The sequence below is a fragment of the Schistocerca piceifrons genome, unplaced genomic scaffold (genome assembly GCF_021461385.2).
Source record: "Schistocerca piceifrons isolate TAMUIC-IGC-003096 unplaced genomic scaffold, iqSchPice1.1 HiC_scaffold_901, whole genome shotgun sequence".
Classification (NCBI taxonomy): domain Eukaryota; kingdom Metazoa; phylum Arthropoda; class Insecta; order Orthoptera; family Acrididae; genus Schistocerca; species Schistocerca piceifrons.
This window is the reverse complement of record NW_025729170.1, coordinates 899,597-924,207: the sequence shown is the minus strand read 5'-3', so window position 1 is coordinate 924,207 and position 24,611 is coordinate 899,597. Positions and strand designations below refer to the sequence as shown.

Here is a 24,611-nt window from a genome sequence, read left to right as displayed (position 1 = left end):
TCTGGCAATTATTAACTGAGTGAAAGCTACTCATTCTTGGGAATAAGCTAATATTGTTAACAAGAAATGACTTTAAGGAATATATATATTGAGAGGCCAATGTCAAAATACCCAGACTCGTGAACAGGGTTCGACAAGAGGTTCATGAACCTACACCACTTATTACCTAAACTGCCTCTTTCTGAGCCTTAAATATCGTTTTAGAGTGGGATGAGTTACCCCAAAATATAATACCATATGATATAAGCGAATGAAAATAAGCAAAGTAGGCTAATTTTCATGTCGAATGATCACTCACTTCAGATATGATTCGAATAGTAAAAGTGGCAGCACAAAGTCTTTGAACAAGATCCTGAACTTGGCTTTTCCACAACAGTCTACTATCTATCTGAACACCTAGAAATTTGAACTTTACAGTTTCACTAATCATATGCCCATTCTTTGCAATTAAAACATCAGGTTTTTTGAATTGTGTGCTAGAAACTGTGATTTAGCGTTAGTTTATTTTCTACAAGCCACAAACTTAGGTCATGAACTGCACTATTTGAATCCGAGCCAATGTTGCACACAACATCCTTTCCCACCAAGATATTCATCATACAGAAATATTCTGTAAGGATATCTGGTGGTCATCCTCAAACTTCATGAAGGCAATTGTTTAAAAATTTAGGCATCCTAACAACCTCTCTTATGAAGTTTGTTGTGAGGCATCAGGCACAATTTAAAAATAGTAGTATTGTTTGTAAGTCTAACACTTGGAACAAAAATTGCCTCCACTATTCACAACTTAACTTACTCAGCTGTAAAAATATTTGAAAACATCACCTACAGATTAAGGGTGCAGGCACATAATAAAAGTTTTAAAAACAACTGAAATAATTTCTGTTTGACCACTCCTCCTACTCAATGGATTAATTTATATAAAGTTAGTATCTGTATGTTGTTGGGTTCTACTTACCTAATTTTGTTCTAGACTAACACAGCAATATATTCAGTAATATTACTTCTACCAGATTTGATCATGTCCGTGTAATTTTTTTTTTTTTTTTTAAATAAAAGGTCTTGATCATTTAAAATGAAGCAGATTTTAGCCACCAAATATTAAAATGAAGATGTAACTTGATACATTATTAATGAAATGAGCATAAAGTCTCTGGTATCTATCTTGGAATAACTAAAAACCTGTAACTTTGACTACTTCCAGAATTCACTGAACATACACTCACTCAAACAGAAACAACTACTGAAATTCACCAAAACAGGTAAAACAGGTAAGCAAGTTCCCAAAATGTCTCCTTAATACCTTGGTATGACAAACTGTAAGATGTAAACAAACTCTAGTCAACACATATCTGTCAGATTTAAAGCTCTCGTGCTTTCTTTAGTACTGCTCATGCTCATGCTTATGCTCGCTTTACCAATAATACCACAACAATGATAAGGAAACAGATCAGCCACTCACATTAGTATGGGGTTTATATTGTTTTCTAGATCTTTCCTCCATGTTGGGATTCAGGTGACGCCATCAACTCCATTAAAAAATTTAGGACACTTGTGGATCTCCACTGCTTTCTTGATAAATGAATCCCAGTAACACAAGGTGTGTGCCAGGATTTCAGTGTTGTCAAATAATAATTTGTGTGTGTTGGTAACACCATGCTTTGCAATGAATGGTTTCTCACAACGTCTTAGTTATACATTTTGGAGTGTTTCTTGCACTGTTCATTAATAATGTGATTACACTGTTGTAATAATTCACTCCAAACTCACATGATATATTGTAAACCACATGCCTCAAAGACCTAGGACATCTTACTAGGTACAATCCATATTTTTAGAAACTGGATTAAAGATGGGTTATTTTTAAGTATAGTTTTCACTTCACCTCTCAGTTCGGTGAGATGACTTTACTTTCCAGACTTAGGACTTTGTCAATCTCAGTTTATAAGATACACAGCAAAAATAACATTAATAAACTTCCAATCTGATAAAGATGCCACACTTTGCAACTAGAGCGTGGGGAAATAGTCGCAGGATCATACGTATTGTTTTCAATAGCTTGTCTTCAAATTGAGAAGCACATTGTGATCAAATTTAGTAATGGCCTGTCAGATAATGATGCACAAAAATCAACATTCAAATTAATTTTATTTATTTTATTTATATGTCAAGTTCCATAGGACCAAACTGAGGAGAAAATCTCCCAGGTCATGGAACACGTCAGTACATGAAATTACAACATAAAAGTAATAATAGATAAAAATAAAATGTATATGAACCCAAAAAAAGTCAATCCATAAATTTAAGTAAATGCAATCTACAATACAACAAGAACTTACCCCAAAATATACCACCATATGATACAAGCGAATGAAAATAAGCAAAGTAGACTAATTTTTGTGTCGAATGATCGCTCACTTCAGATATTGTTCCAATAGTAAAAATGGCAGCATTAAGTCTTTGAACAAGATCCTAAATGTGGGCTTCCCACGACAGTTTACTATCTATCTGAGCACCTAGAAATTTTAACTGTTCAGTTTCACTAAATATGCCCACTCTGTGAAATTAAAATGTCAGGTTTTGTTGAATTGTGTGTTAGAAACTGTAGAAACTGAGTCTTACTGTGATTTGGTGTTAGTTTATTTTCTACTAGCCATGAACTTAGGTCATGAACTGCACTATTTGAAACCAAGCCAATGTTGGACACAACATCCTTTACTACCAAGCTAGTGTCATCGGGAAACAGAAATATTTTAGTTACCCATAATACTAGAGGGCATATCATTTATATAAATAAGGAACAGGAGTGGCACCAACACCGATCCCAGGGTCTGCCCCCACTTGACTGTACCCCACTGAGACCCCCACATCACAGCCATTCTCAACATTGTGAATAATAACCTCTTGCTGTCTGTTGCTAAAATAAGAGGTGAACCAATTGTGAGCTACTCCCCGTATTCCGTAATGGTCCAACTTCTGGAGCAGTATTTTGTGATCTACACAATCAAAGGCCTTAGTTAATTTAAAATACATGCCTACTACAGTAGTACAAGCTAGCTCTGCAGATGACGAAGAAATTTAAGAAATGTATGATGAAATAAAAGAAATTATTCAGATAGTGAAGGGAGACGAAAATTTAATAGTCGTGGGTGACTGGAATTCGCTAGTAGGAAAAGGGAGAGAAGGAAACGTAGTAGGTAAACATGGATTGGTGCTAAGAAATGAAAGAGGAAGCCGCCTGGTAGAATTTTGCACAGAGCACAACTTAATCATAGCTAACACTTGGTTCAAGAATCATAAAAGAAGGTTGTATACATGGAAGAAGCCTGGAGAAACTGACAGATTTCAGATAGATTATATAATGGTAAGACAGAGATTTAGGAACCAGGTTTTAAATTGTAAGACATTTCCAGGGGCAGATGTGGGCTCTGACCACAATCTATTGGTTATGAACAGTAGATTAAAACTGAAGAAACTGCAAAAAGGCGAGAATTTAAGGAGATGGGACCTGGATAAACTGACTAAACCAGAGGTTGCACAGAGTTTCAGGGAGAGCGTAAGAGAACAAATGGTAGGAATGGGGGAAAGAAATACAGTAGAAGAAGAATGGGTAGCTTTGAGGGATGAAGTAGTGAAGGCAGCAAAGGATCAAGTAGGTAAAAAGACGAGGGCTAGTAGAAATCCTTGCGTAACAGAAGAAATATTGAATTTAATTGATGAAAGGAGAAAATATAAAAATGCAGTAAATGAAGCAGGCAAAAAAGAATACAAACGTCTGAAAAATGAGATCGACAGGAAGTGCAAAATGGCTAAGCAGTGGTGGCTAGAGGACAAATGTAAGGATATAGAGGCTTATCTCACTAGGGGTAAGATAGATACTGCCTACAGGAAAATTAAAGAGACCTTCGGAGAAAAGAGAACCACTTGTATGAATATCAGCAGCTCAGATCGAAACACAGTTATAAGCAAAGAAGGGAAAGCAGAAAGGTGGAAGGAGTATATGGAGGGTCTATACAAGGGCGATGTACTTGAGGACAATATTATGGAAATGGAAGAGGATGAAAATGAAGATGAAATGGGAGATACGATACTGCGTGAAGAGTTTCACACAGCACTGAAAGACCTGAGTCGAAACAAGGCCCCGGGAGTAGACAACATTCCATTAGAACTACTGACGGCCTTGGGAGAGCCAGTCCTGACAAAACTCTACCATCTGGTGAGCAAGATGCATGAGACAGGCGAAATACCCTCAGACTTCAAGAAGAATATAATAATTCCAATCCCAAAGAAAGCAGGTGTTGACAGATGTGAAAATTACCGAACTATCAGTTTAATAAGTCACGGTTGCAAAATACTAATGCGAATTCTTTACAGACGAATGAAAAAACTAGTAGAAGCCAACTTAGGGGAAGATCAGTTTGGATTCCGTAGAAATATTGGAACACGTGAGGCAATACTGACCCTACGACTTATCTTAAAAGAAAGATTAAGGAAAGGCAAACGTACGTTTCTATCATTTGTAGACTTAGAGAACGCTTTTGACAATGTTGACTGGAATACTCTCTTTCAAATTCTAAAGGTGGCGGGGGTAAAATATAGGGAGCCAAAGGTTATTTACAATCTGTACAGAAACCAGATGGCAGTTTTAAGAGTCGAGGGACATGAAAGGGAAGCAGTGGTTGGGAAGGGAGTGAGACAGGCTTGTAGCCTCTCCCCAATGTTATTCAATCTGTATATTGAGCAAGTAGTAAAGGAAACAAAAGAAAAATTAGGAGTAGGTATCAAAATCCATGGAGAAGAAATAAAAACTTTGAGGTTTGCCGATAACATTGTAATTCTTTCAGAGACAGTAAAGGGCTTGGAAGAGCAGTTGAACGGAATGGACAGTGTCTTGAAAGGAGGGTATAAGATTAACATCAACAAAAGCTAAACGAGGATAATGGAATGTAGTCGAATTAAGTCGGGTGATGCTGAGGGTATTAGATTAGGAAATGAGACACTTAAAGTAGTAAAGGAGTTTTGCTATTTGGGGAGCAAAATAACTGATGATGGTCGAAGTAGAGAGGATATGAAATGTAGACTGGCAATGGCAAGGAAAGCATTTCTGAAGAAGAGAAATTTGTTAACATCGAGTATAGATTTAAGTGTCAGGAAGTCGTTTCTGAAAGTATTTGTGTGGAGTGTAGCCATGTAAGGAAGTGAAACATGGACGATAAATAGTTTGGACAAGAAGAGAACAGAAGCTTTCAAAATGTGGTGCTACAGAAGAATGCTTATGATTAGATGGGTAGATCACATAACTAATGAGGAGGTGTTGAATAGGATTGGGGAGAAGAGAAGTTTGTGGCACAACTTGACTAGAAGAAGGGATCGGTTGGTAGGACATGTTCTTAGGCATCAAGGGATCACCAATTTAGTATTGGAGGGCAGCGTGGAGGGTAAAAATCGTAGAGGGAGACCAAGAGATGAATACACTAAGCAGATTGACAAGGATGTATGTTGCAGTAGGTACTGGGAGATGAAGAAGCTTGCACAGGATAGAGTAGCACGGAGAGCTGCATCAAACCAGTCTCAGGACTGAAGACCACAACAACAAGAAGCAACTTCCCCACCCCACAAAGAACTCCTTGAAAAACAGCCAGCTAATCTGTATCCTGGTAAAGGAAGCCCCTGAATTGTCAAATTATTTTGTGGTACTCCAATATACCAATAATTCCAGAATCACATCTGTAAGCAGTTCACTAACTTTATCTCTAATACCTTTTATATTTTGATGAAATATGCTAATTCCTTCTCTTCTTGGAAACATGACTTCCTCTGAATATAAGCCTTTAGTTAGAGGGACTTCCTTTTAGCAGGTATACATATCAGCTGTCTTCACTCTAAAATAGGTGCAGCTTCAACATCAACTACTACAGGAATTTTTCCATGAGTGATCCTACCAACACCCACTACACTGTCGTCTATAAGCTTTGCCAGCTTCCCCTTCCCATACCTTCTGAGGTGGAGGCCATGCCTAGTGAAACATGACAGAATAAATTGTCCCTCATAGTTTGGGAATATCAGTACCAGGTTTGTTGTCAATGCTCCCTTCAATTTTTCAAATGCTGTCTAAAAGTTGACTATGGAAATTCCGCACCTTTTTTCAACAAATGATTCAATAGCTTAGCAATTTCGGCAAACTCTTCAATGAATTCCCATTATTAATTACAGAACCATAAAAATGATTGAAACTGCTATGTAGTTTGTGGTGGTAAGAAAACACATTCTGCAGAAGTTAGGCGTGCGTCAATATTCACATCTTTCTCTCATTACAGAGTGTTAACTGTGCTGGATTTAGCCTCTTAAAGAATTCCTCTGACCATTGCATGTGCTCTTCCATATCCTTAGAAAATGCAATTATGTTGTTGAGATAAAAAACAGTCTTGATTTTAATCCTCTGAGCACTCCATCGGATACTAATAGCCTCCGAGATAGCTGGCACATTCTTCAGACCAAATGGCAGCCTAAAATATTGATAGTGACTCCAAGGGACAGTAAATGTGGTCTTTGGCCGCCCTTCCAGAACCACTTCCAACAGTGATAACCACTCCTCATACACATTGTGAAGTATTTACATTGACTTAAGTTCTCTCTAATCTCCATTATATTTAGTACAGGATGTCTGTCCATCACCGCTCATGCAGCAAAATCTGTGCTTTTTTGTTCCATTCTATGATTTTTTCAGGACTATTACAATGGTAGCTGCCCATGGATTGTAACTTTGTTTCAGTATTGCCCTCAGCCAGCAGTTGATCAATAAATTCTTCCAGTATAGGTTATAGCTGCCTAGGTATCCTGTACGGCTTCTTATACACTAGAGCATTGTTAACCGTTGGTATGGTATGGCGAGTTACCAGTATTGCAGGTAATGATTGACCGGGATTGAACAGGTTGACAAATCATATTAACAAGACTTTCATTGTTGACTTATCTCTTCCCTCCAAATTGTTTTACCTTCTTGCATAATGCAATTGTGTTGATGGTCTGGTTGTGGCAAAGGTCCTCACACGACCTACCCAGATTATACTCGTCCATGATCTCCAAGTTTGCAATCTATAAGCTCAACTTATCAGAGCTAAAATCATCCACACTTTCCAAAACCATACAATCCCCATCTATTTCCTTCACATGTACCAGGCTTCAGTGCACAATATAGTGCAACATGTCCATCTTGTTATTGCATTCCAGTACCTCTGCAACACGCATCATCTGAAGGTCAGTACCCACCCACATTTGTAACACTGAAGTTTTCTGCATTGCTTTTTAACATGGTCCATATGTCCACAGCTGTAGCATTTCACCTTTGTGTGGAAAAAGAAACACACAACCCTTATCTTGTACTCAGGCCACAATATTGATCTCTTCCACTTGCTTAGCAGCCATAATGGTGGCAGCAAAATCCTTCGGGTTTTCCATTGTCGCTCTCCTTGACATGTCTGCTGGAAGTCCTCTTAAAAACACATCTGATTCCTGTTCTCCTCTTCTTGTGGAGTAATTCTGTCTGCTTCTACTTTCTGTGTAAGCTCGTACAAGTTAGCATTGATTTTCCTAATTCTGCCTATGAATGCCTCTACCAACTCACTTCACTTTTGAGACAACCCATTAAGCTGTTCTCTAAAAAAAGCCTTGCAATATTCTGCTTGCGATAACGTGGTTAGTGGGCCTTCTTAAGCTGCTTAAATGTCTGTGCTTTATCCAGCACTTGATGGTACTGATGTATGCTGCTTGCATCACAACCAACTGTAATTTAGACACATCCAAGGATGTCTTGTCTGACCAACTGCCCAACCTAGCGGCAGCTTCCAGGTCATCACTGAACATTGAGACATCCTCGGTTGCCCTATTCAAAAAAGGAGTTGCTAGATTAGCTGTGACAGGATCCAGAGAAGGGATAGGTGAACTAACCAAAGCTTTTGCTTCCACTACATCCACTTGTTTATGCTCATTCTCGCTATTAAATGTCTCCCTCTCTTTGCAAAGCTTCATTTATCTCCTTTAGCTCGGCAAACTGCCTTGCCAAGAGTTCATCCATTTCCTGGATTGTCATTGTTTCTGTTTTTGGCATTTGTGCAAACTCTTAACACACCACTCTAATGAAAGCATCAACCACAATACACACAGGCACGGTTACAAGAACAAACTACACTATTCCTTATGAAGGATAATAGCCCAGTGTTATTCAGAACACTGATGCACTTTGTGGCCATTGCTTCGTCTTGTGCTGCACACAGCTGGCACCACTCGCATGCATAGGAAGTCATTCCCAGCCAAATTACAATACTGGCACCTCACTGGTTGTAAGTAACATTCCTTATAATTACCCCTATACAACAGAATCCCAATCCCTGAAAAGGCAGCAGGTCATAGTTATCGGGCAGTGCCATTGGCTGGTGATGACTTCATTCATTTCTGGTTGTTTGGTTTAGTTGGCTCCGGAAGTAACAGTTTAGAATCGCAGACAGTCTAGTACCGGCTGTACAGCTGTTCTACATTCTGAGGCTCTGTCTCTTTTGCATTTTATGCTAAGGAAAATTCAGTAACAGGGTGTAATTTTTCAGAACTGTAAAATGCAGATATTTGGTTATGTTATCTATGTAAACCAAAGTGTGTTTGCAGAGACTGTGGTAGATGTTATAGATCTTGATAATGATCTTAAACCTACATAGATGTGTGAAAAAATACTAATATAATTTAGGTGCAAATCCCCATGTCCTGTATGGGCATCCATTGTTCAGTGTGTTTATGGTGGTGAGGTATGTGGAGGCTTCAGACTTTTATTGAGAGAGAGAGAGAGAGAGAGAGAGAGAGAGAGAGAGAGCTGCAAAAAGGGACATAATTGAAATGTAATCATCAAATGATTCTCTTAAATTTTTTCAAATTGAGTTGATATAACAAACCAAAATCTGGACTCACTTTCAAGATGAGTGAGGTTCAAATCTCCACCTGGCCATTTTAATTTAAGTTTTCTGTGATTTCCTCTTCTCACTTCAGAGAAATGCAATAATAATTTGATTCCAGTGCCATTTCCTTCACATCTCCTCATGAGCTAATGTTCTGTTCCTAATGTTCTGGGTTGACAAAATGTTAAACTTTTATATTTCTTCCTTTTTATCTGATAAAATAAAGAAACCACATACAGAAATATGTGCATGTGTTACTCAGTTGTTTCTGCTTGGACTGTATTATAATGAAATATGTTGTTTTAATGGTGACAGCATCTTTCAAGAACCTAGAGGACAGATGTCATGTGAGAAAATTTATGTATTCTTCTTGTTATTTTGTGTAATCCTTAATTTGGATGGTAGGATGTGGAATCAAACCTGTATACTCCCATATATAAATTAGTCAGTTCTTGTAAATAATTACTGGGTTTAATTTTTTGTGTTTTTTTATCCAGAAATTGAGTAATCGTTGTTTAGTATAACATTGTTTGTAATTATATAATTTGTATTTATAAATAATTTATGAGTAATGATTACATACCTCCTGCAGGATGTGCCTCGTTTATCGCCTGGGGGGAGCTACAATGGATGTTACAGTTGTATTGTGCTGTGCAGGAATGTACACAGTGAAAGGCCATGTGTGTAAAGCAAACTTCGGAGGGGACAAGTTCACAGAAATACTTGCCAACTTCCTCGCCGAAGTATTTCACCAGTGAGTTCAATTGGTCTCTGTTATTACAAGATGTCTCTCTTCTTGACACTGTGTTATTGTAATATTGTTGATAATTACCCTATGTATGATTTGTGATCAAAAAGTAATGGAAATTTTTATTTTCCTAAAGAATCTTTGTTTATTCATAATCATCAGCCTTTTCCGCTTCAAAGTAATCCCCCTCAGATATGATACACTTACGCCAGCACTTTTTCCAATCTTGGAAGTGCTTCTGAAATTCACTTTTCGTTATGATGTTCAGCTCCTTCAGTGATTCTGTTTTTATCTCATCAGGGGTGGCAAAACAACGTTCTCTCATTGTTCTCATCGACCTCAGGTATAGGAAAAAGTTGCATTTGGCCATGTTTGGTGAGTATGGTGGCTGAGGCGACATAACGTTTTTGGCTTTTGCCAAAAAATCGTGATCAAGCATTGAGATCTGAACGGGAGCATTATCGTGGTGCAATTTCCACGAGTAGTTTTGCCACAGTTCTGGCAGGTTTTTTTTAGGACTGCTTCATGCAAACAGCACTTAACTTACAGGTAGTGTTCCTTATTGACTGTACAACCATAAGACAAGAACCCATGCAAGGTTGCATTTATATGGTGAAATGTATTATAATGTGAGATAATGTAATGGAGAAAAACTGTGTAGCTTTAATACAGGGTTACATAAAGTCCGGGAACACTTTCAATTATTTATTGCGTAAGAACCAAACATTGTACAGATATCATACATGTCGTCTTGAAGAGAAACCCTGTAGGTTTTTTTCCATGTATACCATGTAGTTTGGTAATTTGCCGATAGTAAGGGCTAGTTGCAAACGTGGCAGGTTTTCTGTGTGTTGGAGTTCGACAAAAACGAGTGTACTACAGCTGTTCAATGGATGCTTAGAACCAAGTATGGTAAGAAGCCACCAAGGAAGGCCATTTAGCACTGGTACAAAAAATTCATTAGGATGGGTTGCTTGTGCCCAGAAAAGAGAAGCATGTATGAGAGACTGGGAAGGCAATTTAATCAACCAAGATAGCATAACTCTTGTTACACATCCTTACCATTTTGAAATGATGGGAAATATTAGCTCAGAAAATAACTGGATATGTAACCAAATATTTGCTAAGTAAATGTTGATAAATATAAATTTAAAGATAGAAGGAACCAGGGCATAAACAGTGGAATTACATCTTGATAGCAAAACGGACAGTGTGTGACATAAACTTGAGCCCTGTGCATGATTACCTGTAAACACTATTTCTAAGTTTTTCTTTGGTTTCCTTCACTGCTTGCTCATTGTACCAGTTGAATAACACCAAGGATAGGCTAGAGCCCTGTCTCTTTCCCTTCTCAATCACTTCTTCCCTTTCATGCCTTTCAACCCTTATAATTGCTATTAATCTTTCCTGGTGTTGGCTTCTACCAGTTTTTCCCTTTTGTAAATAATTTCAGTATTTTGCAACCATGAATTACTATACTGATATTTTGGTAATAGTCACACCTGTCAGCAACTACTTCCTTTGGAATTGGAATTATTCTTCTTGAAGTTTGAAGGTATTTGCCTGTTGTCTCATATATTTTGCACACCAGGGTGCGTAGTTTTGTCATGACTGGTTCTCAAAAGGACATCAGCAGATGTTACTGATAAAAATGTACCTCAGGGGCCTTGTTTTGGCATAGATCTTTTGGTCCTAGGTCAAATTACTCTTGCAGTATCATAGCTCCCATCTCATCTTCATCTACTTCCTTTTCCCCTTTCTATAATACTGCCTTCAACTTAATTTCCCTTGTATAGCTCATCTATATATTTCTTCCACATTTCTGCTTTCCCCCGTTTGCTTGGTACTGGTTCTCCATCTAAGCTCATGATATTCATACAGCTGCTTCTCTTTTTTTCCAAATCCCTCTTAATTTACCCGTAGGCAGTATCATTCCCTTGCAAACATTTGCTCATGTCCTGGTGGAATGTCCGCCTTATAAAAATATCGTAATCTAGTCAGTTACTTTATATTTTAAGATTAAAAAAGAAATATTTATAGATTTTTAATGAATTCTTCTACCAGATTCTGCAAATGCTTTAAAATTTTCAGTTAAACTTACCCCAAAAATTTAAATCTTAAGATTAGATGTCACTTTCCCAGTGAATGTCATACTAAATATTTTCAGGTTTAGGTCCATACTTGCACATCAGTAACTATTTAAGTAGTATGTTGTAAATAAAAATCTTGATGAAATTTCCATTTCTTAAATTATTTTTATGGCGGGCTTAAAGTAGCACTCATTGATAGCCCACATTACTGAAAGTGCGTTGATATTACTAAGAGTTTGGTAAAATATATTTTTAGGTTCTGGACCCTACTTACATATTAGTATGTATTTAAAAAGTATGTTGTTGATGCAAGTAAAGAACAAATAATGAATATTTCTGTTTAAAAAATTTTTTTTAGGGCAACTGTCGGGAAAAATGTGTTGGTATTGCTAGAGTTAAACAAATGTCTTCAAGATGATCATGAGTGAACATTACATAATATTCTGGGCCCACATTTTTGAGCAACGAAGACTTACAAAAGAAAGATGAGTTACCCTAGGACATTATTCCATATGACATTATTGAATTAAAGTATGCAAAATATGTCACCTTACTGATTTGTCTCCCCAAGGTTTACAATGATTCTAAGTGCAAATGCAGCTGAACTAAGCTGTTTTAAGAGTTCCAAAATTAAATCCCTGGAATATATTGCTAGACTTACTAAGTACAACATTCTGCAGTCTTTTGTGTAGCTATGGCATTGATTGGTTGGTTATACCATCAATCCCAACAAACTTCAATTTATCTAAGAGAATACTGCGATTCACATAATCAGATGCCTTAGATAAGTTGCAGAAAATACCAGATGGCGCTATTTTATTATTTAGTGCTCGTAAAATTTGGCAAGGGAATATGTAAATGGCATTCTCAGTAGAGCAACTCTTCTGAAACCCAAACTGTGGTTCGTTGAGGATATCAGTGCTGCTAAGGTGAGATAATATTCTAGAATACATCACTTTCTCAAACATTTTGGAAAATGGTGTCAGCAGTGAAGCTGGTCAGTAGTTATTGAACTGACATCTCTTTTTATCACCTTTCTTAAAGAGAGGTTTGACAACAGAATATTTCAGCCTCTTTGGAAAAATGAGTTATGTTAGTGATACATCACATATTTCAGATAAGACCATGCTTTTTATATTGGAACAAAACTTTATAATATTGTATTGGAAACACTATCTAAACCAGATGAGCTTTTATTTTCAAGAGTATGGATAATTTTCTGAATTTCAGAAGGAGAAGTTGGTAATACATTCATACGATTGAATTTTATGAGAGTTTCAACACACTGCTGTGATTTTCCCCTTTAACTGTTTGTCCCTATACTTTCTACCAGTTATTAAATGTACTTACTACCCGTGACTCATCATTACATCACTGCCATTTAGTTCAGTAGTGGTGATATCCTGTGCCTCATTGTCCTGTCTCTCGTTTCACTGCATTCCATAAAGCCCCAAGTCTGTTGTCAGAATTACTGATTTCTGACGTGATGTGAAGGTTTCTTGAATTTTTAATAATTTTTCTTAGTAATTTTGAGTAGTTTTGTTGTGTGCAACTACAGCTGGATCGATACTTGTTCTTGCTAATAGGTACATTTTCCTTTTCCTTGAAGATGATATTTTAATCGCTGTAGTGATCCATGGTTTTCATATGGCCATTTAATATTCTTTCTAATTAGCATATATGGAAAGGTATTTTCAAATAATTAAATGAATTTATCATGGAATAGATAAAATTTAATTTAGCATTTGGTTCAGCATAAATTTCATCTCAGGTTATCTCTTGTAAGCTGTTCTTAAAAACATCTGTTGTGGAGGCATTAATTATTCTGATTTCCACTTAAGTGTATCCATACTGTAAGGCACTAGGTAATTTATCCTAACAAACAGTGCATCATGTTCAGAGAGAGCATTTGTTACTGGGTAAACGGTATTTTTCTGGCTTTGAGCTTTAAAACCAATTAGGGTCCTACAGTCTTTATCCATCTGTGTTGGAAAGTTAATTACTGGAATCAAATTGTGTGATCCAAATAAAGTTCCCTATTTTTCCTATCAGGATCCTTTAGAAAATGTGCATTGAAGTCACCACAGACCATTAACTGCTTGCTGCTGCCTGACAGATAGCACAGTAAGGAATCCAGATCCCTTATAAATAGTTTAAAATTTCCTTGTGGGTATCTATATAATTCACAGATACACTTCTCTGTATGCTGATCACTTCAAAAACTACTTGCCTTAATGTTTTTGAACTTGTGTTCTGTCTTAATATATGTAACAAATCTTCCTTTTCATATATTATTTCTGCATGAGTAAGCTGCTGGAGTTAATGTTTTATACATAATAATAACAAGGAGCATATTAAGAGTATTAGAAAATAGTCTTGCTGCATATAATGTTAATTTATAGCAGTGCACTTTAGTAGTATCTTTACACACCTTGTGATCACATGGTTTCTTTGTCAATGAAAGTCTCTCTATTGTATAACAGATTTGTTTTCGTGACCACTCACACCATTAATCCTCACATAAATCCATATTTTATGATTTTAGTCTCATTTTCCATTTCTTAATAGCTGTACTTTATTTACATGTATCATCTTGAACATGCAAATCTGAAGTGTCCTCCAGTTTCCCCCGTTCGTGTTCTGTGAAAGCCTACACTCATCTACTTTGTCTTATTTGTTGCTGACAGCCACCTTTACCTGTGCACTCTAATATGCATAACAAGAAGTTACAAGCAGAGGATTTGAATGTAATTTTTAAAATATTAAATGTAAATCACACCATTTCACATAGTTTTACACTTCCAATTATTATCTTTCTTATTCCGTTGTCATTCTATCATTTACAAAATTCAAACGAATAAAGAAATGTGTTGATGAACTGCTATGATAAAAATGTGTCTTTGCTTACAGTATGAACGTTACAACAGCTACTAGTGATAGTTAGCGATCTAATCGACCTACCGTGTGCGGCCGATCACTACACACACTCCCCCCTGCGGGTCCAGGGATTACAATAGGCCCGAGGTATTCCTGTCTGTCCTAAGAGGTGACAAAAACGAGTCTCATATGTTTCGGCCTCTATGGGGTGGTCCCCTGTAGGGTTTGACCTCCATTTTTCAAAATTTTCCCAAAGAGTGAGCGAATTGGGGAAGGGCGCCTTACATGGTTTATCCTGTCCATTGTCTATAGAGATCTTTAGCCCACTTCCTCGCCGTTGCATTGCAGTCCAGCTCATCCTCCATATCTTGGGCAAGGAACCTTCCTGAATGTGTTTTCCACCATGCACTGTGCAGTGTCGCTTTCTGCACCAACGATGACCAGGGACTTCTTTGCACCTCATATCCAGCATGGCAGCCAGTCCGTTGTGGTGGGGCCACCATGTACCCTGTTGGTTGTAGCCCCCTGACAAAACGGGGATGGCTCTGCTGATGCCTGCGCTGTTAACTCCCAACATATGCCAAGGATATGCCTGTCACTCTGGGGCATCAGGACTCCCGGCAATGGCCATCGTGCCAGGTGGCCTTTGCTGTGGCTGGGTGGCGCCCGTGGGGAGGGCCCCTGGTCAGAGTGGGTGGCATCGGGGCAGATGATGCGCAATGAAGTGTACCACATCATCACTTGGCGGTGATCAGCCACCAGCAGTCTCTAAGAGTTCCACGTCTCAGTACAATGCAAGAAATTCTGACCCTAAATCATTCCCCTCCCATGGGGGAACGCCAGGCTAAGGATGGCAGCGAACCTTATTCACCCTGGTACCTCGTACGTAAGAGAGCTGATGGGGACTCCTTTGTTTCGATGAAGTCACAGTTTTTTGTAGAGCATTTACAGGACAAGTTTAGGGAGGTGGAGGGCTTGTCCAAAATGCGTTCTGGGTCAGTCTTGAATTCCCACCTGTTGCTCCCGCATCGCCTACCTCGGGAGCACTGCCCCACCAACCATCGGGGACACCAGCCCCACTTCTCAGCTGGAGAAGTGTAAGTCTTCTTCAGCTCCTCTCGCCAGGAAGGGATCCCTTGGGTCACTTTCTTCCCAGCTTTCTGCTAGTGGGAAAGATGATGCTGCCAGTGGCCAAAGTGCCCAAAAGTAGCTGGTTGTAGGGTTTCACAATCATCCTGAGTCCCGGAGACTGAATTAGTGAAACCCTCTCAGCCAGAGAGACCCAAGGAGCAGAGAGAAAAGTCCAAAAAGAAGACCTCTATGACCAAGGAAATTGTGGTGGCACCCACACCACCGCTACCTACAAGGTCTGCATCTGGGGATGAGGTGGAGATGCTCGCATCTGCTGAGGACCTACAGTACTGGCCATAAAAATTGCTACACCACGAAGATGACGTGCTACAGACCCGAAATTCAACTGACAGGAAGAAGGTGCTGTGATATGCAAATGGTAAGCTTTTCAGAGCATTCACACAAGGTTGGCGCCGGTGGTGACACCTACAACGTGCTGACATGAGGAAAGTTTCCAACCAATTTCTCATACACAAACAGCAGTAGACCGGCGTTGCCTGGTGAAACGTTGTTGTGAAGCCTCGTGTAAGGAGGAGAAATGCCTACCATCACTTTTCCGACTTTGATAAAGGTCGGATTGTAGCCTATCGCACTTGCAGTTTATCGTATTACTACATTGCTGCTCGCGTTGGTCGAGATCCAATGACTGTTAGCAGAATATGGAATCGGTGGGTTCAGGAGTGTAATACGGAACGCCGTGCTGGATCCCAGTGGCCTCGTATCGCTAGCAATCGAGAAGACAGGCATCTTATCCGCATGGCAGTAACGGATCATGCAGCCATGTCTCGATCCCTGAGTCAACGGATGGGGACGTTTGCAAGACAACAACCATCTGCATGAACAGTTCGACGACGTTTGCAGCAGCATGGACTATCAGCTCGGAGACCATGACTGCGGTTACCCTTGACGCTGCATCACAGACTGGAGCGCCTGCGAATGTGTACTCAACGACAAACCTTGGTGCACGAATCGCAAAACATCATTTTATCGAATGAATTCAGGTTCTGTTTACAGCATCATGATGGCGCATCCGTGTTTGGCGACATCACGCTGAAAGCACATTGGAAGCGTGTATTCGTCATCGCCATACTGGCGTATCACCCAGCGTGATGGTATGGGCTGCCATTGGTTACACGTCTCGGTCACACCTTGTTCGCATTGACGGCACTTTGAACAGTGGACGTTACATCTCAGATGTGTTACGACCCGTGGCTCTACCCTTCATTCGATCCCTGCAAAACCATACATTTCAGCAGTATAATGCACAACCGCATGTTGCAGGTCCTGTACAGGCCTTTCTGGATACAGAAAATGTTAGACTGCTGCCCTGGCCAGCACAGTCTCCAGATCTCTCATCAATTGAAAACGTCTGGTCAATGGTGGCCAAGCAGCTGGCTCGTCACAATACACCAGTCACTACTCTTGATGAACTGTGGTATTGTGTTGAAGCTGCATTGGCAGCTGTACCTGTACATGCCATCCAAGCTCTGTTTGACTTAATGCCCAGGCATATCAAGGCCGTTATAACAGCCAGAGGTGATTGTTCTGGGTACTGATTTCCCAGTCTCATGATGTCATCCTTCAGTGGAATCACGATGACTTTTTCCACCGGCTGGCTGAGCTACGGCAACTGTTAAGCTTGACACCTGCTATCTACATTGCACTTCAGGAAACCTGGTTCCCGGCAGTGCGGACCCCATCCCTCCATGGCTATAAGGGATATTACAGGAACCGTAGCAACTATAATAGTGTGTCAGCTGGAGTTTGCATTTATGTCCTAAACTCAGTCTGTAGTGTAACAGTGCCCCTTCAAACCCCTCTTGAAGCAGTGGCCGTCAGCATAAGGGCGACACAGGAAATAACTGTCTGCAATGTATATCTTCCTCCAGATGGTGCAATACCCCTGAATGTATTAGCTGCACTGATTAATCAACTCCCTAAACCTTTCCTACTTTTTGGATATTTTAACACCCATAACCCCTTGTGGGGTGGCACCGTACTTAGTGGCCAAGGCAGTGATGTCGAAGCTTTACTGTCTCAGTTCGACCTCTTCCTCGTAAATACTGGGGCCACCACACATTTTATTGTGGCTCATGGTAGTTACTCAGCCATTGATTTACCCATTTGCAGCCCAGGACGTCTCCCATATATCCACTGGAGAGCACATGACGACCTGTGCAGTTGTGACCACTTCCCCATCTTCCTGTCACTGCCCTGGCATCAGGCCAACGGTCACTTATCGAGATGGGTTTTTAAACAAGGTGGACTGGGAAACTTTGACCTCTGCGGGCACCATTGACTCTCCCCCACAGGGTAACATGGGTGTGATGGTTGAGCAGGTGACTACAACAGTCGTTAATGCAGAGGAAAACGCAATCCCTCGCTCTTTTAGATGCCCCCTTGGTGGTTGACAGAAGTCACTGAGGCAATTAAGGAGCATCAGCGAGCTCTACAGCAGCATAAGTGGCACCCTTCCCTGGATCACCTCATAGCCTTTAAGCGGCTCCTTGTCGGCGTTCGCCAGATTATCAAATTACGGATGGAGGAGTGTTGGGAGAGATAAGTCTCTTCCATTGGATGCCGTACGTCACTTTCCCAAGTCTGGACGAAGATCAGACGTCTTTTTTGTACCAGATCCCAACAGGTGTCCCTGGCATTAACATCAATGGTGTGTTGTCAACCGGCGCTAACGCGATTGCTGAGCACTATGCTTGAGGCTCTGCTTCGGCGATCTAACCCCCCCCCCCCCCCCTTTTGCACCCTGAAACGGTGGATGGAAAGGAAAGCCCTCTCGTTCGCTACACCCCACAGTGAACCCTATAACGCCCCATTTACATAGTGGGAGCTCCTCAGTGCCCTTGCACATTGCCCTGACACAGCTCCTGGGCCAGATCAGATCCATGGTCAGATGATTAAACATCTCTCATCTGACTACAAGTGACATCTCCTTGTCATCTTCAATCGGATCAGTTGCGTCTCGTCTTTCCATCCCAGTGGTGGGAGAGCACCATCATTCCGATGCTTAAACTCGGTAAAAACCCGCTTGAAGTGGATAGCTATCGGACCATCAGCCTCACCAATGTTCTTTGTAAGCTCCTGGAGTGTATGGTGTGTCTGTGGTTGTGTTGGCTCCTGGAGTCACGTGGTCCACTGACTCCATGCCAGGGCGGCTTCCGCCAGGGTTGCTCTAACACTGATAATCTTGTGTCCCAAGAGTCTGCCATCTGAACAGCCTTTTCCAGATGCCAACACCTAGGTGCCGTCTTGTTTGATTTACAAAAAGCATATGACACCACCTGGCAACATCATATCCTTGCCACATTATGCAAGTGTGGTCTCAGAGGCCCACTCCTGTTATTTTTATCTAAAATTTCCTGTCACTTAATACTTTCCGTGTCTAGGTTGATGCCTCCCATAGTTCGCCCCATTTCCAGGAGAGAGGGGTCCTGCAGGGCTTCGTATTGAGTGTATCTCTATTTTTAGTGGCCATTAATGGTGTAGCAGCAGCTGTAGGGCCATCCGTCCCACTGTCTCTGTATGCAGACGACTTCTGAATTTCACACTGTTCCACCAGTATTGGTGTTGCTGAGTGGTGCCTACAGGGTGCCATCCACAAGGCGCAGTCATGGGCTGTAGCCCACGGTTTCCAGTTTTCGGCCGCAAAGTCGTGTATAATGCACTTCTGTTGGTGTTGTATTGTTCATCTGGAACCAGAACTTCACCTTAATGTCGATCCACTCACTGTAGTGGAGACATATCGATTCTTAGAACTGTTTTTTGACGCCCGATTGACTTGGCTTTCTCACCTCAGTCACCTTAAGCAGAAATGCTGGCAGCACTTCAATGCCCTTCGCTGCCTGAGCAACGCCAATTGGGGTGCAGATCGCTGTACGCTACTGCAGCTCTACAGAGCCCTTGTTCAATCCCGCCTTGAGTATGGGAGTCTGGTTTATGGTTCGGCTGCACCCTCAGCATTGCGTTTGCTCGACCCAGTGCACCACTGTGGCGTTTGCCTAGTGACAGACGCTATTAGGATGAGTCTGGTGAATAGTGTCCTGGTGGAGGCCGGAGTCCCTCCTTTGCAGGTTAGGCGTGCACAGTTGCTCTCCAGTTACATTGCATACGTTTGTAGTTCTCTTGCGCATCTGAATTTCGGTCTCCTTTTCCTGCCTGTGGCGGTTCATCTCCTGCATCGGCGGCCCAGGTCAGGGCTTACACTTGCAGTTCGTGTTCAAACCCTTCTGTCTGAACTTCAGTTGTTGCCTTCACCACCTACACTTGAGGTTCATTCACGAACACCTCAGTCGTGTACATCTAGGCTGCAGCTTCGATTCTCGTCACGTACCGGGGCCACAAAGTGGTTTACACCGATGGTTCGATGGCTAATGGTCATGTTGGCTTTGCCTATGGTCACGGAGGACATATAGAGCAGCATTCCTTGCGTGATGGCTGCAGTGTTTTCACTGCAGAGCTGGCGGCCATATCTCGTGCTCTTGAGCACATCCACTCATGCCCAAGTGAGTCATTTATCCTGTGTACTGATTCCTTGAGCAGCCTACAAGCTACTGACCAGTGCTACCCTCATCATCCTTTGGTAGCGACCATCCAGGAGTCCGTCTATGCCCTGGAATGGTCCAGTCATTCAGTGGTGTTTGTCCGGACCCCAGGTAAAGTAGGAATCCCAGGCAATGAATTTGCCGACAGGTTGGCTAAACGGGCTATGCAGAAACCGCTTATGGAGATCGGCTTCTCTGAAACTGACCTGAGCTTAGTATTACGCCGCAAGGTTTTGTGGCTTTGGGAGACAGAATGGCATAACCTCAGTATGCACAGCAAGCTGCGTGCCCTTGAGGAAACTACGAATGTGTGGAAGACCTCTGTGCGTGCCTCTGCGTGCCCTTAAGGAAACTACGAATGTGTGGAAGACCTCTGTGCGTGCCTCTCACAGGGACTCTGTGTTTCTCTGTCGGCTCCGCATTGGCCATACGTGGCTGTCTCATGGTTACCTCCTCCTTCGTGATGACCCACCTCAGTGTCACTGTGGCTCACGAATGACAGTCGTCCATCTCTTGCCGGACTGCTCACTTTCCGCCGCTCTGCAGCGGACTTTTAACCTTCCCAGCACCCTACCTTCAGTGTTGGGCAATAATGCCTCAACAGCAGCTTTAGTTTTACATTTTATTCTTGAGGGTGTGTTTTATCATTTTCTCCAAGTTTTAGCACATGTCCTTCATTCCTGTGTGTCCTCCACCCTCGTGCCTTCAGGGTGAGGGTTTTAATGTGTTGCATAGTGGCTGGCTTTTCCTTTTTATCCTCATTGTCAGCCAGCCATGGTAACGTGCTTTTTTGATTTAAGATCTTCTACCTGTTTTTTGCGTCTTTGTGGTTTTCTTGCCCCCTTTTGTCCATTTAAGTGTGTTGACCTTCAGACGTTGTCATTTTTCCTTTCATTCTCTTTGGTCTCGTCCCATTGTCTTACTCTCACCCTTGTGGCATTGTTTCCTTTGGAACAGTGGACCGATGACCTCATAGTTTGGTCCCTTCCTCACTCTTTTAAACCAACCAACTAGGCCACTCTTTGTGCAGTCTGTTGATTACTGGCTTGCCCAGCATTATTTGTGCCAGGTTTACTTAATTGGTACACTACATGGCTATGACAATTGAAGCATGATGTCCTCCCTCTCTCTAAAAAAAAAAAAAAAAAAAAAAAAAAAAAAAAAAAAAAAAAAAAAAGAAGAAGAAAAGACCTTATAGATGTGTGCTGATACGATGGATGACCATTGAGGAGAAATGGTCGTTAGTGGTAACCTCAGGTGAACCTGCCACACCGTAGTTTTATAACACCTACATAGGCAGTCAGTGCTCCCTATCTGGGTGGACTGTACAGAACCCAAGCTGTTTGTGGGAATGCATGTGGATCCCAACTAAGACGAAAGAAATATCTCCATGTTACGGGTGGGTCACTAGCAGTCACCAAAACCCTCTGGAACTGCACCAGGAAATTGAACTTTGATCATTGTTGAAAGGCACAATCTTGTCAGAATGTCTTTGTTGTGGAGTAGAAAAACACGATACCCTCAGCTACCATAAGGCCTTGTAAGTTGTAGGGACGTCATGGACATTGACACTGCTGAACTGAAAAAGTAGTGGGGAATCGGAAGCATAACAGAAGAGAGGAATTTGATGATGTAAGTGAATGGTGAACTGTAGAGAACTGTTGCCTTCACCGTAACATTCAGTTGGCTATCCTAGAACTCATCAAGGTTTTATTTATTATACTAAAAGTAAAACTTTAGGTACCCAATCTAATGTGGTGCTACAAATGCCAATGGTGTGGTAACACCACAGGAAAGACACCTTCAAAGCCAGGACATTATGTTCAGTGCCAGACTTCTGTCTAAATTGCTCAGATAGTCAGCTGCTAGGAGCAGGCATTGCGTGGTATTTTTAGAAGAAACGAAAATTAAAAAAATTATGTTGGTCATTAAAATTTCCTGTACTGAGAAAGAAATAACATAATACCTTGCAACCTCCTCTGTTCTGCATCTACATACATACTCTGCAGGTCACCTAATGGTGCCCGACAGAGGGTAACTTGTATGAATGTTAGTCATTTTCTTTCCTGTTCCACTTGCAAACAGAGTGAGGGGAAAATGACTGTTCATATGCTACCATACGAGTCCTAATTTCTTTTACATTGTCTGTGCAGTCCATATGTGATGCTATGTTGGTGGCAGTAGAATTGTTCTGCAGTTGGCTGCAGATGCTGATTTTCTAAGTTCTCTCAGTAGTGTTTCGGGAAAAGAATGCCAGCTTTCCTCCGGGGATTACCATGTGGGTTCACGAAGTATCTCTGCAATACTTTCATGTTGATTGAACCTACTGGTAACAAATCTACCGACACGCTTTTGAATTGCTTTGATGTCTTCCTCTAATCCATCCTGATGTGGATCCCAAACACTCTAGCAGTACTCAATAATGAGTCTCACAAGTGTTCTATACACTATTGCCTGCCCCCCCTCCCGTTTCCAGGGAAGAGAATGTTTTTATCACTTATATGAATGATATTCCATAACAGAATATTTGTTTGTAACCTATATAAAATCAGGTCACAGATATCAGGATATTTAGACTCAAAACTAAAGAAAATCCACTTCCGAACAATACTGTCTTCCATGCTCATGTGCAGTCAGGTGTCTGCTTATATGAACATGGTCTCCTATATAACGGACTTGTAAGAACTTTACAGTTAGTTGACTAGTTTTTGAAGCGATTGTCTCTGAAGCTGGGCGTTTTGCATTGAAATGCAATTTTGACGTTATTTTTGAATAGACTCGTCATTGATTTTGAAGGATATTATTGCGTTTTACTTAATAACGTGTACACATTTTATGGAAGTTTTAATGCTGCTTGGAAGTCCATGTTCAAAAGAAATGGACTTGGCTGTCTTTTAATCTAGGTACCTTAAATATCCTGTTAAATCATTGGGTCTTATCAATTGGTATGAGCCTCTTATGGTGGCTGTGAACCAGCACGCAATTAAGTTTTGCCATTTCATTTCCCCCCCTTTTTGTCATCTCTGCCTTTTGTGGTGCTACAATAAATGCAGAACACCATGTATTAAGAGATACAGTCTAAATGTGTGTATTTTTAAACAGTGGAGACATTGGGCCATAGTGTGTATATGGAGGGGTGGGGGCGGGGCGGGGAGGAGAGGGAGAGAGAGAGAGAGAGAGAGAGAGAGAGAGAGAGAGAGAGAGAGAGAGAGAGACAGAGAGAGAGAGAGAGAGAGAGAGAGATTGTCTACATCTGACAAAGGACTTAGTATTTTAGCTTACAGTGTCAAACAGTCTTCTTTCAGTGTGCCTGTTTGCCACCAAGCACCTCCCATATGTGGTGAGTAGTAATCTATCTTTTTGATATGTAATTATCAGTTCCCTTAATTCTACTATAGAGTTTTTTATTGGAACACATCAAAAACTGAGCAGTTGTTGTGGTGAAAAACTACTATAACAACCTTAACTGTTTGCTTTCCAAATTTTTAATAAAAGAAGGAAGACTGACTAGTGATACCATTATTCAATATGTGTGGGCCATTTAAACATAATACTTTCTTCTTATTGCAGGAAATGGAAGTTGGATCCAAATGATAGTCGGCGTGCTATGGCTAAATTGTACAATGCTGCAGAGCAGTGCAAACACATTTTGTCCACAATGAGTACAGCTCATTGTTTTATTGAGTCTTTGTGTGAAGGAACAGACTTTAGCTACAATGTTACAAGAGCACGATTTGAAAATTTGATTAGTGCAGCTGTGAAAATGTGTACTGCCCCCATAGAAGAAGCACTGAGCCAAGCAGGTATCGATTGCAGACACATAAACAAGGTGAGTCATCTGGTAGAGTTACTACCATTTTACAACATTACTCTTTCTCCATCCCTTCCCCAGTCCCTCATACCCTTCCATGCCCCCAACCCTCCCATTTACCATTCCCTTTTGCACTGTGTAACAATTCTGAGTCAGGTGTTTCTTCTTGTGATAATGCTCATGTTCTATTTCTTATTTTTTATTTTTTATTTTATTATACTGTATTGCTCTTCTGTGTCAGTGATTCAAGGCTATGACCATAGCATCATACTTTCAGGTGAATTTTCAAGCTCTATGTCTACATATGTACTCGGCAAGCCATCTTATGGTGCATGACAGACGGTACCTTGTACCAACACTAATCATTTCCTTTCCTGTCCACTTGCAAATAGAGCAAGGGAAAAAGCAACTGTCTACGTGCCTCCATATGAACTGTAATATCTCTTATCTTATTGT

The 24,611-nt window shown here is 40.8% G+C and overlaps 1 protein-coding gene across 1 annotated transcript in view; it reads left to right on the top strand.

The window, feature by feature from the left end:
* The window catches only part of LOC124771266 (heat shock 70 kDa protein 14-like), a 270,928-nt gene that overhangs the window by 129,353 nt on the left and 116,964 nt on the right, over positions 1-24,611 (top strand). The window contains exons 5-6 of the mRNA XM_047249297.1: positions 9,535-9,696; positions 23,915-24,173. Of these exons, the coding sequence (XP_047105253.1) occupies positions 9,535-9,696; positions 23,915-24,173 (421 nt within the window). The remainder of the gene's footprint in view (positions 1-9,534; positions 9,697-23,914; positions 24,174-24,611) is intronic.